At 42.0% G+C, this 17,090-nt stretch overlaps 1 protein-coding gene across 1 annotated transcript in view; it reads left to right on the top strand.

Moving 5' to 3' along the window:
- The first annotated feature begins 2,692 nt into the window (after positions 1-2,692).
- lysmd2 (LysM, putative peptidoglycan-binding, domain containing 2) overlaps positions 2,693-17,090 on the top strand; it is a 39,232-nt gene continuing 24,834 nt past the window's right edge. The window contains exon 1 of the mRNA XM_034194384.1: positions 2,693-3,123. Coding sequence (XP_034050275.1) covers positions 2,878-3,123 — 246 coding nt within the window. The 5' untranslated portion in view covers positions 2,693-2,877. The remainder of the gene's footprint in view (positions 3,124-17,090) is intronic.

Below are 17,090 nucleotides of genomic sequence, written 5' to 3'. Positions count from 1 at the left end.
GGGCCGTCTTTAAACTGGCTGTACCACTCCTTAATCTGTGTGATCCCCATAGAATCTTCACCGAAAGCCATCTGAATTTTCCGAATGGTTTCCACCTGGCTGTCTCACACAGTTTCTGAAAAAATTTTCATGCAGCAAAGCGGCAGTCACTCTGCCATTTTCCTGACAATGACAATCCAACGAGGGGGGTGGACCACTGCTCACTCAAAGCCTGCCCATAGGCAAATGATGCAACCGACAGGCATGAAAAAACTCACGCATGCGCACGAAGGTTCAAGCTTGGCTGATGCAAGCGCACATGATTCAAATCCATATAGTTTTTGCAAAAAATAAAAAGGTCGGGTAGTTTTCTAACAGACCTCGTATATACGAGGGCTGTCAATAAAGTAACGGTCCTTTTTATTTTTTTCAAAAACTATATGGATTTCATTCATATGTTTTTACGTCAGACATGCTTGAACCCTCGTGCGCATGCGTGAGTTTTTCCACGCCTGTCGGTGACGTCATTCGCCTGTGAGCACTCCTTGTGGGAGGAGTCGTCCAGCCCCTCGTCGGAATTCCTTTGTCTGAGAAGTTGCTGAGAGACTGGCGCGTTGTTTGATCAAAATTTTTTCTAAACCTGTGAGACACATCGAAGTGGACACGGTTCGAAAAATTAAGCTGGTTTTCAGTGAAAATTTTAACGGCTGATGAGAGATTTTGAGGTGATTCTGTCGCTTTAAGGACTTCCCACGGTGCGAGACGTCGCTCAGCGCTCTCAGCTGCCGTCGTCAGCCTGTTTCAAGCTTAAAACCTCCACATTTCAGGCTCTGTTGATCCAGGACGTCGTGAGAGAACAGAGAAGTTTCAGAAGAAGTCGGTTTCAGCATTTTATCCGGATATTCCACTGTTAAAGGAGATTTTTTTTAATGAAAGACGTGCGGACGGGCTCCGCCACAGGAAAAACACCTCTGTTGAAAGCCTTAAGGACAAGTTGGAACATGTCCTGCTGTTAAACAATTTCTCATATACTCACTCCACTGAAAGCCATCAAAAGCCGCCTGGATTTTACAAATGGTTATCAACATGGAGGTGTTTTTCCTGTGCCGCCGCACCGCGCCGGCTGCGTCCCGACGCGCGGATCCGTCCGCACGTCTTTCATTAAAAAAATCTCCTTTAACAGTGGAATATCCGGATAAAATGCTGAAATCGACTTCTTCTGAAACTTCTCTGTTCTCTCACGACGTTCTGGATCAATAGAGCCTGAAATGTGGAGGTTTTCAGCTTGAACAGGCTGACGACGGCGGCTGAGAGCGCTGAGCGACGTCTCGCACCGTGAAAAGTCCTTAAAGCGACAGAATCACCTCAAAATCTCTCATCAGCCGTTAAAATTTTCACTGAAAACCAGCTTAATTTTTCGAACCGTGTCCACTTCGATGTGTCTCACAGGTTTAGAAAAAATTTTGATCAAACAACGCGCCAGTGTCTCAGCAACTTCTCAGACAAAGGAATTCCAACGAGGGGCTGGACGACTCCTCCCACAAGGAGTGCTCACAGGCGAATGACGTCACCGACAGGCGTGGAAAAACTCACGCATGCGCACGAGGGTTCAAGCATGTCTGACGTAAAAACATATGAATGAAATCCATATAGTTTTTGAAAAAAATAAAAAGGGACGTTGCTTTATTGACAGACCTCGTATATATATATGCAAGTTTGTATTTTTAGCAGCATTGACTTGTTTACAACACCTGTTTCTTGTTTGTCACATTCGGAATTTTCTGTGACTGCATTTGCCCAGATTTGAAACCAAAAATAGTTGCCTCTAGGGACAAGTATCTACACATAAGTATCAATGGACCATATGCTAATTTACTAAATTCTGAAAGTTAGAAAAGGAAATCAGAAAAGCTATCTGGGACCTCAGAAAGCCCATCTGCAAGTGAAATTATGTTCGGCGTGAGTGTCATTAGTGCCACTTCAAAAATTAAATTCATAAGTAAGTTATCCTAAACTTATGATCTGTTGTTTTTTCAAACTTATTCAAAAACAAATCTTGAGAAAAAAAATACAGTATATATACAGCAATAGTTAATAATTATTAAGAGTAAGAGCCTGTTCTGTCATATTTATGAAAACATTTTACCACATTGCAGTTGTTTTTTTAAAGATATTTGTTGTGGTGATACCTTATTTACACCAGGATGTTAATAAAATCAATGCTGGCTATTCTCAGAATAAAGTAATTATATCCACAATTTCAAATTGTATAAGTCAAATGGTGTCCACTTTATGGTCTTCTCAAAACATTAAAATTACTGTTCTGGATGCTCAGAATGCATCTGAGCTTATCTAGAAACCGTTGGCTTCTGGGGTGCCTAAAGCGGCCCCCAGACCCCCGGCCTATTGGCTTCGGCCCTGTGGGCCTAGCACTTTGTCTCCCCCAATTTGTAGTTCTAAATTGTGCCCTTGGTGACCAGCCCCATAATGCAACTCATCTTACTTTTAATGCCTTTGTATCAATTTTGTGTGACTGCTCTCTGGCTTTTTAACTATTGCTCATTCGTTATTATTTAATAGGGGGGGGGGATCACTGGCTGATCCATCCAGAGTTTAAAAATACCCCTCTGCTTCCTGCTTCAACGCTGACGCACTGTGACGTGTTCTACGCGTTGACGTCATCAGAGGGCATGTAGAAAAAAACAAAAACCCTAACTTGAGCTAGCGGCAGCAGCGGTCCCGTTTGTTTGAAACATGTCTCCGTGTCCGGACTGCCGTGTTTAATGTATCCGAGACTGGGAGTCTTCCTGCGGCACAAATAACTACTTTATTTGCAGTGAGTCACCCGGAGCTTTAAAGGCACAGAAGCGGGGTGGTGTGGGGTTTATTTGGGAGAAGATGGCGGAGTTCTCGCCCGTCCTGTCGATTCGGGATGCAGGAGGACGGCTTGTCCAGCCCGTCTTCCCTCGGTCCAGGTCCGGCTCGGAGTCAGAGAGCGAACTCTCCCAGAGTTTGGCCCGGACCAAGATCCGCTCGTACGGCAGCACAGCCAGCGTGACGGCGTCACTGGGGGAGAAATACATCGAGCATCGTGTTACGGACAGCGACACCCTGCAGGGCGTCGCGCTCAGATACGGAGTGACGGTGAGCTCGCTTTCGCTTTCCCCTTCCACAGCAGGTCACCGTGTGTGCGTGTGCAGTCAGCTGCTCATCATGCATGATCCATCACACGTGCACGCTGCTGGGGCTTAAAATCAAATTAACTGCAGAAGTCAGAGAAACATACAAAGAAAGTTGCATTTCAAATATTGTTTGGTTTGCACACAGAACTTACTTCTGTCCATCTACATGTAAGACAGATTTAGGAAGGTGATTGGGTTGAATTGAGTCATATAACTGCTGCCAGAGTAGAGTCAGGATGGAAAGTTAATTAACTTGTGGCACCTCAGTAGCAACAGAGTGACAATTATGGCATTTTGTCAAAACACCAGATAGCTAACTTTAAAAAAAAAAGAAAAAATTGTATTATTAAAAAGTCAAGATGTTAATCAGTGATTATTTATTTATTTTATTTAACCAGGTTAGTTATTAAGAAAAAAAAAAAATCTTATTTACAATAACGACCCAGTGGATAGGGGAAACAGAAGTAAATCACAAATGTGGATCAAACAACACATCTTACAGTATGTACAACAGACTAGAATTAGCAAGCGACAATAACATTCTCAATCATAAAAAAAAAACTAATTACTTCATTTTAGCCAAAGCATGAGCAGGTTTCAGCCAGCAGATTCTTGCCAATTTACCATTTGTCATTTCACTCAACTTGTGCTTATGTAATGATGTCGGAGGTCACTAAAACTAACATTGAATCGGTGTGTAACTTTGCAAAAACAATGTCGGACTCTGTAGTTTTCTCTGGGCCCCTCCCCAATCGGACCGGGAGTGACATGTTTAGCCCCATGTTCTCCTTGAATTGCTGGCTGTCTGAGTGGTGTCCAAAAAATGAGGTGGGCTTCATAGATAATTGGCAAAGCTTCTGGGGAAAACCTGGTCTTGTTAGGAGAGACGGCATCCATCCCACTTTGGATGGAGCAGCTCTCATTTCTAGAAATCTGGCCAATTTTTTTAAATCCTCCAAACCGTGACTATCCAGGGTTGGGACCAGGAAGCAGAGTTGTAGTCTTACACACCTCTCTGCAGCTTCTCTCCCCCTGCCATCCCCTCATTACCCCATCCCCGTAGAGACGATGCCTGCTCCCAGACCACCAAAAACCAGCAAAAATCTATTTAAGCATAAAAATTCAAAAAGAAAAAATAATATAGCACCTTCAACTGCACCACAGACTAAAACAGTTAAATGTGGTCTATTAAACATTAGGTCTCTCTCTTCTAAGTCCCTGTTAGTAAATGATATAATAATTGATCAACATATTGATTTATTCTGCCTTACAGAAACCTGGTTACAGCAGGATGAATATGTTAGTTTAAATGAGTCAACACCCCCGAGTCACACTAACTGCCAGAATGCTCGTAGCACGGGCCGAGGCGGAGGATTAGCAGCAATCTTCCATTCCAGCTTATGAATTAATCAAAAACCGAGACAGAGCTTTAATTCATTTGAAAGCTTGACTCTTAGTCTTGTCCATCCAAATTGGAAGTCCCAAAAACCAGTTTTATTTGTTATTATCTATCGTCCACCTGGTCATTACTGTGAGTTTCTCTGTGAATTTTCAGACCTTTTGTCTGATTTAGTGCTTAGCTCAGATAAGATAATTATAGTGGGCGATTTTAACATCCACACAGATGCTGAGAATGACAGCCTCAACACTGCATTTAATCTATTATTAGACTCTATTGGCTTTGCTCAAAATGTAAATGAGTCCACCCACCACTTTAATCATATCTTAGATCTTGTTCTGACTTATGGTATGGAAATTGAAGACTTAACAGTATTCCCTGAAAATTCCCTTCTGTCTGATCATTTCTTAATAACATTTACATTTACTCTGATGGACTACCCAGCAGTGGGGAATAAGTTTCATTACACTAGAAGTCTTTCAGAAAGCGCTGTAACTAGGTTTAAGGATATGATTCCTTCTTTATGTTCTCTAATGCCATATACCAACACAGTGCAGAGTAGCTACCTAAACTCTGTAAGTGAGATAGAGTATCTCGTCAATAGTTTTACATCCTCATTGAAGACAACTTTGGATGCTGTAGCTCCTCTGAAAAAGAGAGCTTTAAATCAGAAGTGCCTGACTCCGTGGTATAACTCACAAACTCGCAGCTTAAAGCAGATAACCCGTAAGTTGGAGAGGAAATGGCGTCTCACTAATTTAGAAGATCTTCATTTAGCCTGGAAAAAGAGTCTGTTGCGCCTTGGGGCAACTGTTTGTTGTGATTTGGCGCTATATAAAAAAAATTGATTGATTGATAGAAAAAGAAAGTAATCCCTAAAGTGAGGGCCTTTCAAACTGGACGCTTTGGAAGCATCAGAGGCGTCAGGAATTGGTCTAAAAAGCATTACTTTCAATGAGACATGTTGCTCTTTAGAGGCGTCAAAAGCTAAAGCGATGCTTCTGATGGGAGCGCGCATTGCCGCTTGTCAGCAGGCTGACGCGGTCAAAGTTCAACCCAGTCTAACTTTCGCCGCTCTGAACTGTGACGTAGCTTTGCGCTGTCCAATAGGAACGACGCGTCGGGCCAAAACACGGAAAAACTGGTCTGTCCTAGCTAGGCATGGGCCGGTATGAGATTTGGACGGTATGATAATCGTGGGCAAAACTACCGCAGTTTCACGGTATTATGTATAGCTTTAAAATGTGCTTTAACAACATTATGGCTATTTGCATATGAAGCGCACGTGATTCAGGCACACTAATTGACATGATGTCTACCGCTATGAGCACTATATCACTGATAACTTTAGAGAAAATACCAAAATAATAGTCACTCTTTTAGACATGTAGCATCTGCCCCGTGGGAAACGTGACTTACATGGTTTGGGAGAAACATGGCTGGAATAACGTCCGGAACTCCGGATGCTCAATACTTGGCCCAGCTTCACCAACAAAGTACTTGGAATAGATGTATTTGTCCTTCTTGACATGTTTGTGGGAGAAATTTGGTTAAACACCAGCACGACTCAAGTCCACTGCTTGTACTTCTCAGTGGTTTCAAAGATGGGATAAAGTTTACTTCTTCCATGTAATCCTTTGTGGGTATCTTGAATCACTCTGAGTCCGACACAGGCCATAGCTACAGTGCTTTGTTGCCACCATTTTTGCCTTGAAGGGCTGTTGTGCGGAAAATAAAATGAAAAAGCCGACTTGGTCCTTTTAGACAAAGGGAAAAGTTCACTGCAGTTTTCGCCTCCTTCAACCATGATGCAGAGCTAGCTAACATTAGCTGTCTGTTTGTAAACAGAGACAGAGGTGCATGCCGGGGGGGAAGGGCGGCAGCCGCCTCCGCTCTGCCTGTCAAAAATTCTCATAACCCGCTCATACTGTAGGGACGGTGTAACAGAAAAGTTTAGTGGTTTTGATACCGTGGTTTTTTCATACCGCGGTATACCGTGAAACTGGTTATCGGCCCATGTCTAGTCCTAGCGCTCTGACATCATCTAATAGAATTTGTTGCTGTCTGTCGTATGTTTGGCACTCCGGTAACGCTTCCTCAGCAGTCTCCCTGCTGCTGCATCTAAACACTGATCGGTTTTATGTTTTCCAATGATGTTGTGTATGATTTAAACCTGTATAGTCATGATTACTTCTTCTTCCCTGTGACTCCATCTACCCTGTCTCTGTGATACAACTTGTTCCAGAATTTTATACAAAAAACTGACCCTTAGATTCCTTGTCCCATTGCTTTTGCTGTGCTTTATTCATTTCTGTCTTGGTGATTGTTTTGACTTCAGATTTACAAAGTAGAATGTTGATCTGTATTTCTGATTTCACAGCTGCTTTTGCCAGCTGATGTACTCCTTCATTGTCCTCAATTTCAGAATGAGATGGAACCCACGTGAAACACTTGTAACTTGTAACTATTTCCTATTTAAGTTCCTTCGGCTGCTCCCTTGTTTTGCACTCGGGCCGTCACAGCAAATCCAAGGTAGATCTGCATGTTGAATTGGCACAAATTTTACGTGCCCTTCCTGACACAACTCCACATTACATGGAGAAATGTGGCCGGGGTTAGGGCTGTCACAATTAGCAGTTTCGTAGTATAATTAGCAGTACCGTAGTATAATTAGCTTTAATGAGACACTATCTGTGCTGTACTCTACACTTTATTTAATAAGAGAAATTTCTTAATGTTTTGAACATCAAGAAATAAGCAAAGACATTAGTATCTTCTCCATTCCTTAAGAGGATGTATTGTGATCAGTTTGCTGCAACAGGGCAAGCACTGAAACAAACTCACATTTGCTAAGAGCCAGCTAACAGGATGCACCAGCTGCTGTTGCACTGGCTGGCGATTGTGGTGGTGTGGTCTTTCCAAATTCGGCATATTGCTGTGGGTGGTGGGTCTGTAGATGTTGTCTCAGATTTGTTGTGTTAGCGCTTTTGATCTGCACTTTTTTACAGCAAAGTTTACATATCACTTCCTCCACGTTACTGGGCTCTCCCTTATCGTTAGGCTTGAACCGAAATGCATACACAGTGGTGCCGTGGTACGTGGCATTTGAACCAGAACCTCCTCACCCTCCATGTTAATATCCTAGCCTCGCTAACCATCCGACCACGACGAGGGAAACAGAGTGAGAGAGGCTGCAACGCTGCGTGCGGCTGCTGCTGCTGCCGCAGATTCTGAGTCGTTTTATGCAACTTTGTGGATAAAATAAATAATTCACAGTAGTCACGAATATGAAAAATATTCACGAATATGAAAACTAATTGTGATTGGCGAATATTGTAATAATTGTGACTGCCCTAGCCGGGGTGGGGTTTGAACCAGGAACCTTCCGCATTGAAAGCAAGTGCACTAACACTACCAAAACTCTCAATATGGGTTTAAAACAGATTTGGTAGGATGTGTTTGTTTGTGAGCCTGTAAATTTGTCCAGTACCCCATAGTTGATTGGAGACACATCAAGGTTAAAGGTAATGCCCCAACCTCTACCTGAAGAGCTGGGATTGACGATGTCTTGAAAGCTCCACAACATACATGGAGGGCCTGAGCTTGTATCACATCAAGCTTTTGTAGCTGAGATTTTGCGGCTGAGCTGTATACAATACATGCACAATCTAAGGCAGATCTTATTATGGCAAAATAGATTTGATTCAGAGACTTCATGCTAGCTCCCTGCCAAATACCTCATGATATTTGCTGCCTTTTTACATCTTGTTACAACTGTCTGGATACAATCCATTCAGACACCCAAAAGCCGCACAGTTTGAACCTGCTTAACTGACTGCACACTAACTTTAATTGGAATTGGTGGATTATTATGCTTTTTGGATAAATATATGGCTTGTGTTTTGTTTTGTTTTTTCAGAGAAAAATGGAATCCCCACTTATTGCCTCATCTCTCCACTGGGCTGACAGCCACCTGAAGCGTTTTCCCAATAAGTGCAGCATTTCGACCCTTCAAAGTCAAAGTCAGCTTTATTGTCAAATATGCTATACATGCTCGACATAAGGCACAGATGAAATTTCAGTGCTCTCAGACCCACGGTGCAGAGTATAGAATAAAAACTACTAGTAAGCTAAGTAAAAAAATTTACCTTAAATATTACTGATTTACAAATAAAAATAATATAAAACAGTATAAACAGTGTAGGTCATGTAAATATAACAGTATGATGCTGTTGTGCAAATGGCAAAAGTGTACCATTGTAAACAGTATGACATTAAATACGATGATGATAGTGCAATGACTGTATACTAATGTACCAGTACAGGCGGTCCTGATGTGGATGCAATAGTGCAATGGGGAGGATAAAGTGAGGTGTGTGTGGACATGCAGGGTCAGTGGTGGCGGTGGTGGTGGTGGTGGGGGCAGAGAAGGGAGGGAGTTGAACATCCTGACTGCTTGTTGGAGGAAACTGTCTTTGAGCCTGCTGGTTTTGGCCCGGAGACTCTGCAGTCTCCTCCCCGATGGCAGAAGGGTAAGAAGGCTATGAGTTGGGTGGGTGGGGTCACCTGCGATCTGGTGGCTTTGCAGGTGAGGTGGGTGTGGTAGATGTCCGAGCAGAGAGGGGAGGGGGACACCGATGATCTTCCCAGCTGCTTTCACAGTGCACTGCAGGGCCTTGCGGCAGGATACTGTGCAGGCACCGTACCACACAGTGATGCTGCTGGTCAGGATGCTCTCAATGGTACCCTTGTAGAAGGAGTACATGATGGGGGTCGGGGCTCTTGCTTTCCTCAGTTTCTGCAGAAAGTAGAGTCGCTGTTGGGCTTTTTTTGGCCAGATATGTGATGTTGATGTTCCAGGACAGGTATTGGGAGATGTGTACACCCAGGAACTTTGTGCTGCTCACCCACTCCACTTCAGCGCCATTGATGGTTAGTGGAGCATGCTGAGCGGGCTCTCTCCTGACGTCCACGACAATCTCCTTTGTCTTCTCCACGTTCAGGTGGAGATTGTTGTCTGTGCACCACGTGGCCAGGCGGCTCACTTCACTCCTGTAGCTTGTTTCATCGTTTTTGTTGATGAGATCAATGATCTCTTGCTTGCCTCTACTGGAGGTTGGCTCTCACTGCGGTATTGTATCACTTCCTGTTCCGGAGCACAGCGGTGTTTTTCTGTATCTGTTAGCTGTTTAATCTGCGCAGTTAGATTGATCTAGTTATCTAGATTACGATTTGTTTCCCAGTGTAATCTTTACGTGCCTTAACTAAAGCACTCCTTCTGCTGAATCACCTCTAAATTATTTACACATTATTCACTTTGCGTGTTTTTAGGAATCCGCTAGCTTAGCGTAGCTACTAGCTCTTAGCCGATTTAGCATGGCGGCTTCTCCTGTCTCTCCCGCACTTTTCTGCTCTGGGTGTGAAATGTTTAGTTATTCCTCGGCCTCCTTTAGCAGTAATGGTACTTGTAATAAGTGTAGCTTATTCGTAGCTTTGGAGGCCAGGCTGGGCGAATTGGAGACTCGGCTCCGCACCGTGGAAAATTCTACAGCTAGCCAGGCCCCTGTAGTCGGTGCGGACCAAGGCAGCTTAGCCGCCGTTAGTTCCCCCCTGGCAGATCCCGAGCAGCCGGGAAAGCAGGCCGACTGGGTGACTGTGAGGAGGAAGCGTAGCCCTAAACAGAAGCCCCGTGTACACCGCCAACCCGTTCACATCTCTAACCGTTTTTCCCCACTCGACGACACACCCGCCGAGGATCAAACTCTGGTTATTGGCGACTCTGTTTTGAGAAATGTGAAGTTAGCGACACCAGCAACCATAGTCAATTGTCTTCCGGGGGCCAGAGCAGGCGACATTGAAGGAAATTTGAAACTGCTGGCTAAGGCTAAGCGTAAATTTGGTAAGATTGTAATTCACGTCGGCAGTAATGACACCCGGTTACGCCAATCGGAGGTCACTAAAATTAACATTAAATCGGTGTGTAACTTTGCAAAAACAATGTCGGACTCTGTAGTTTTCTCTGGGCCCCTCCCCAATCGGACCGGGAGTGACATGTTTAGCCGCATGTTCTCCTTGAATTGCTGGCTGTCTGAGTGGTGTCCAAAAAATGAGGTGGGCTTCATAGATAATTGGCAAAGCTTCTGGGGAAAACCTGGTCTTGTTAGGAGAGACGGCATCCATCCCACTTTGGATGGAGCAGCTCTCATTTCTAGAAATCTGGCCAATTTTCTTAAATCCTCCAAACCGTGACTATCCAGGGTTGGGACCAGGAAGCAGAGTTGTAGTCTTACACACCTCTCTGCAGCTTCTCTCCCCCTGCCATTCCCTCATTACCCCATCCCCGTAGAGACGGTGCCTGCTCCCAGACTACCAATAACCAGCAAAAATCTATTTAAGCATAAAAATTCAAAAAGAAAAAATAATATAGCACCTTCAACTGCACCACAGACTAAAACAGTTAAATGTGGTCTGTTAAACATTAGGTCTCTCTCTTCTAAGTCCCTGTTGGTAAATGATATAATAATTGATCAACATATTGATTTATTCTGCCTAACAGAAACCTGGTTACAGCAGGATGAATATGTTAGTTTAAATGAGTCAACACCCCCGAGTCACACTAACTGTCAGAATGCTCGTAGCACGGGCCGGGGTGGAGGATTAGCAGCAATCTTCCATTCCAGCTTATTAATTAATCCAAAACCCAGACAGAGCTTTAATTCATTTGAAAGCTTGTCTCTTAGTCTTGTCCATCCAAATTGGAAGTCCCAAAAACCAGTTTTATTTGTTATTATCTATCGTCCACCTGGTCGTTACTGTGAGTTTCTCTGTGAATTTTCAGACCTTTTGTCTGACTTAGTGCTTAGCTCAGATAAGATAATTATAGTGGGCGATTTTAACATCCACACAGATGCTGAGAATGACAGCCTCAACACTGCATTTAATCTATTATTAGACTCTATTGGCTTTGCTCAAAAAGTAAATGAGTCCACCCACCACTTTAATCATATCTTAGATCTTGTTCTGACTTATGGTATGGAAATAGAAGACTTAACAGTATTCCCTGATAACTCCCTTCTGTCTGATCATTTCTTAATAACATTTACATTTACTCTGATGGACTACCCAGCAGTGGGGAATAAGTTTCATTACACTAGAAGTCTTTCAGAAAGCGCTGTAACTAGGTTTAAGGATATGATTCCTTCTTTATGTTCTCTAATGCCATATACCAACACAGTGCAGAGTAGCTACCTAAACTCTGTAAGGGAGATAGAGTATCTCGTCAATAGTTTTACATCCTCATTGAAGACAACTTTGGATGCTGTAGCTCCTCTGAAAAAGAGAGCTTTAAATCAGAAGTGTCTGACTCCGTGGTATAACTCACAAACTCGTAGCTTAAAGCAGATAACCCGTAAGTTGGAGAGGAAATGGCGTCTCACTAATTTAGAAGATCTTCACTTAGCCTGGAAAAAGAGTCTGTTGCTCTATAAAAAAGCCCTTCGTAAAGCTAGGACATCTTTCTACTCATCACTAATTGAAGAAAATAAGAACAACCCCAGGTTTCTTTTCAGCACTGTAGCCAGGCTGACAAAGAGTCAGAGCTCTATTGAGCTGAGTATTCCATTAACTTTAACTAGTAATGACTTCATGACTTTCTTTGCTAACAAAATTTTAACTATTAGAGAAAAAATTACTCATAACCATCCCAAAGACGTATCGTTATCTTTGGCTGCTTTCAGTGATGCCGGTATTTGGTTAGACTCTTTCTCTCCGATTGTTCTGTCTGAGTTATTCTCATTAGTTACTTCATCCAAACCATCAACATGTTTATTAGACCCCATTCCTACCAGGCTGCTCAAGGAAGCCCTACCATTATTTAATGCTTCGATCTTAAATATGATCAATCTATCTTTGTTAGTTGGCTATGTACCACAGGCTTTTAAGGTGGCAGTAATTAAACCATTACTTAAAAAGCCATCACTTGACCCAGCTATCTTAGCTAATTATAGGCCAATCTCCAACCTTCCTTTTCTCTCAAAAATTCTTGAAAGGGTAGTTGTAAAACAGCTAACTGATCATCTGCAGAGGAATGGTCTATTTGAAGAGTTTCAGTCAGGTTTTAGAATTCATCATAGTACAGAAACAGCATTAGTGAAGGTTACAAATGATCTTCTTATGGCCTCGGACAGTGGACTCATCTCTGTGCTTGTTCTGTTAGATCTCAGTGCTGCTTTTGATACTGTTGACCATAAAATTTTATTACAGAGATTAGAGCATGCCATAGGTATTAAAGGCACTGCGCTGCGGTGGTTTGAATCATATTTGTCTAATAGATTACAATTTGTTCATGTAAATGGGGAATCTTCTTCACAGACTAAAGTTAATTATGGAGTTCCACAAGGTTCTGTGCTAGGACCAATTTTATTCACTTTATACATGCTTCCCTTAGGCAGTATTATTAGACGGTATTGCTTAAATTTTCATTGTTACGCAGATGATACCCAGCTTTATCTATCCATGAAGCCAGAGGACACACACCAATTAGCTAAACTGCAGGATTGTCTTACAGACATAAAGACATGGATGACCTCTAATTTCCTGCTTTTAAACTCAGATAAAACTGAAGTTATTGTACTTGGCCCCACAAATCTTAGAAACATGGTGTCTAACCAGATCCTTACTCTGGATGGCATTACCCTGACCTCTAGTAATACTGTGAGAAATCTTGGAGTCATTTTTGATCAGGATATGTCATTCAAAGTGCATATTAAACAAATATGTAGGACTGCTTTTTTGCATTTACGCAATATCTCTAAAATCAGAAAGGTCTTGTCTCAGAGTGATGCTGAAAAACTAATTCATGCATTTATTTCCTCTAGGCTGGACTATTGTAATTCATTATTATCAGGTTGTCCTAAAAGTTCCCTAAAAAGCCTTCAGTTAATTCAAAATGCTGCAGCTAGAGTACTGACGGGGACTAGAAGGAGAGAGCATATCTCACCCATATTGGCCTCTCTTCATTGGCTTCCTGTTAATTCTAGAATAGAATTTAAAATTCTTCTTCTTACTTATAAGGTTTTGAATAATCAGGTCCCATCTTATCTTAGGGACCTCGTAGTACCATATTACCCCAATAGAGCGCTTCGCTCTCAGACTGCAGGCTTACTTGTAGTTCCTAGGGTTTGTAAGAGTAGAATGGGAGGCAGAGCCTTCAGCTTTCAGGCTCCTCTCCTGTGGAACCAGCTCCCAATTCAGATCAGGGAGACAGACACCCTCTCTACTTTTAAGATTAGGCTTAAAACTTTCCTTTTTGCTAAAGCTTATAGTTAGGGCTGGATCAGGTGACCCTGAACCATCCCTTAGTTATGCTGCTATAGACGTAGACTGCTGGGGGGTTCCCATGATGCACTGTTTCTTTTTCTTTTTGCTCTGTATGCACCACTCTGCATTTAATCATTAGTGATCGATCTCTGCTCCCCTCCACAGCATGTCTTTTTCCTGGTTCTCTCCCTCAGCCCCAACCAGTCCCAGCAGAAGACTGCCCCTCCCTGAGCCTGGTTCTGCTGGAGGTTTCTTCCTGTTAAAAGGGAGTTTTTCCTTCCCACTGTAGCCAAGTGCTTGCTCACAGGGGGTCGTTTTGACCGTTGGGGTTTTACATAATTATTGTATGGCCTTGCCTTGCAATATGAGGCGCCTTGGGGCAACTGTTTGTTGTGATTTGGCGCTATATAAAAAAAATTGATTGATTGATTGATTGATTGATTCTAAGTCCCTGTTAGTAAATGATATAATAATTGATCAACATATTGATTTATTCTGTCTTACAGAAACCTGGTTACAGCAGGATGAATATGTTAGTTTAAATGAGTCAACACCCCGAGTCACACTAACTGTCAGAATGCTCGTAGCACGGGCCGGGGCGGAGGATTAGCAGCAATCTTCCATTCCAGCTTATTAATTAATCAAAAACCCAGACAGAGCTTTAATTCATTTGAAAGCTTGACTCTTAGTCTTGTCCATCCAAATTGGAAGTCCCAAAAACCAGTTTTATTTGTTATTATCTATCGTCCACCTGGTCATTACTGTGAGTTTCTCTGTGAATTTTCAGACCTTTTGTCTGACTTAGTGCTTAGCTCAGATAAGATAATTATAGTGGGCGATTTTAACATCCACACAGATGCTGAGAATGACAGCCTCAACACTGCATTTAATCTATTATTAGACTCTATTGGCTTTGCTCAAAAAGTAAATGAGTCCACCCACCACTTTAATCATATCTTAGATCTTGTTCTGACTTATGGTATGGAAATAGAAGACTTAACAGTATTCCCTGAAAACTCCCTTCTGTCTGATCATTTCTTAATAACATTTACATTTACTCTGATGGACTACCCAGCAGTGGGGAATAAGTTTCATTACACTAGAAGTCTTTCAGAAAGCGCTGTAACTAGGTTTAAGGATATGATTCCTTCTTTATGTTCTCTAATGCCATATACCAACACAGTGCAGAGTAGCTACCTAAACTCTGTAAGGGAGATAGAGTATCTCGTCAGTAGTTTTACATCCTCATTGAAGACAACTTTGGATGCTGTAGCTCCTCTGAAAAAGAGAGCTTTAAATCAGAAGTGTCTGACTCCGTGGTATAACACACAAACTCGTAGCTTAAAGCAGATAACCCGTAAGTTGGAGAGGAAATGGCGTCTCACTAATTTAGAAGATCTTCACTTAGCCTGGAAAAAGAGTCTGTTGCTCTATAAAAAAGCCCTCCGTAAAGCTAGGACATCTTTCTACTCATCACTAATTGAAGAAAATAAGAACAACCCCAGGTTTCTTTTCAGCACTGTAGCCAGGCTGACAAAGAGTCAGAGCTCTATTGAGCTGAGTATTCCATTAACTTTAACTAGTAATGACTTCATGACTTTCTTTGCTAACAAAATTTTAACTATTAGAGAAAAAAATTACTCATAACCATCCCAAAGACGTATCGTTATCTTTGGCTGCTTTCAGTGATGCCGGTATTTGGTTAGACTCTTTCTCTCCGATTGTTCTGTCTGAGTTATTTTCATTAGTTACTTCATCCAAACCATCAACATGTTTATTAGACCCCATTCCTACCAGGCTGCTCAAGGAAGCGCTACCATTATTTAATGCTTCGATCTTAAATATGATCAATCTATCTTTGTTAGTTGGCTATGTACCACAGGCTTTTAAGGTGGCAGTAATTAAACCATTACTTAAAAAGCCATCACTTGACCCAGCTATCTTAGCTAATTATAGGCCAATCTCCAACCTTCCTTTTCTCTCAAAAATTCTTGAAAGGGTAGTTGTAAAACAGCTAACTGATCATCTGCAGAGGAATGGTCTATTTGAAGAGTTTCAGTCAGGTTTTAGAATTCATCATAGTACAGAAACAGCATTAGTGAAGGTTACAAATGATCTTCTTATGGCCTCGGACAGTGGACTCATCTCTGTGCTTGTTCTGTTAGACCTCAGTGCTGCTTTTGATACTGTTGACCATAAAATTTTATTACAGAGATTAGAGCATGCCATAGGTATTAAAGGCACTGCGGTGGTTTGAATCATATTTGTCTAATAGATTACAATTTGTTCATGTAAATGGGGAATCTTCTTCACAGACTAAAGTTAATTATGGAGTTCCACAAGGTTCTGTGCTAGGACCAATTTTATTCACTTTATACATGCTTCCCTTAGGCAGTATTATTAGACAGTATTGCTTAAATTTTCATTGTTACGCAGATGATACCCAGCTTTATCTATCCATGAAGCCAGAGGACACACACCAATTAGCTAAACTGCAGGATTGTCTTACAGACATAAAGACATGAAGTTATTGTACTAGGCCCCACAAATCTTAGAAACATGGTGTCTAACCAGATCCTTACTCTGGATGGCATTACCCTGACCTCTAGTAATACTGTGAGAAATCTTGGAGTCATTTTTGATCAGGATATGTCATTCAATGCGCATATTAAACAAATATGTAGGACTGCTTTTTTGCATTTGCGCAATATCTCTAAAATTAGAAAGGTCTTGTCTCAGAGTGATGCTGAAAAACTAATTCATGCATTTATTTCCTCTAGGCTGGACTATTGTAATTCATTATTATCAGGTTGTCCTAAAAGTTCCCTGAAAATCCTTCAGTTAATTCAAAATGCTGCAGCTAGAGTACTAATGGGGACTAGAAGGAGAGAGCATATCTCACCCATATTGGCCTCTCTTCATTGGCTTCCTGTTAATTCTAGAATAGAATTTAAAATTCTTCTTACTTATAAGGTTTTGAATAATCAGATCCCATCTTATCTTAGGGACCTCATAGTACCATATCACCCCAATAGAGCGCTTCGCTCTCAGACTGCAGGCTTACTTGTAGTTCCTAGGGTTTATAAGAGTAGAATGGGAGGCAGAGCCTTCAGCTTTCAGGCTCCTCTCCTGTGGAACCAGCTCCCAATTCGGATCAGGGAGACAGACACCCTCTCTACTTTTAAGATTAGGCTTAAAACTTTCCTTTTTGT

The sequence above is a fragment of the Thalassophryne amazonica genome, chromosome 2, assembly GCF_902500255.1.
Source record: "Thalassophryne amazonica chromosome 2, fThaAma1.1, whole genome shotgun sequence".
Taxonomy (NCBI): Eukaryota; Metazoa; Chordata; class Actinopteri; order Batrachoidiformes; family Batrachoididae; genus Thalassophryne; species Thalassophryne amazonica.
The sequence above is the reverse complement of the archived record's forward strand: the minus strand, read 5'-3'. Positions and strand labels throughout refer to the sequence as shown.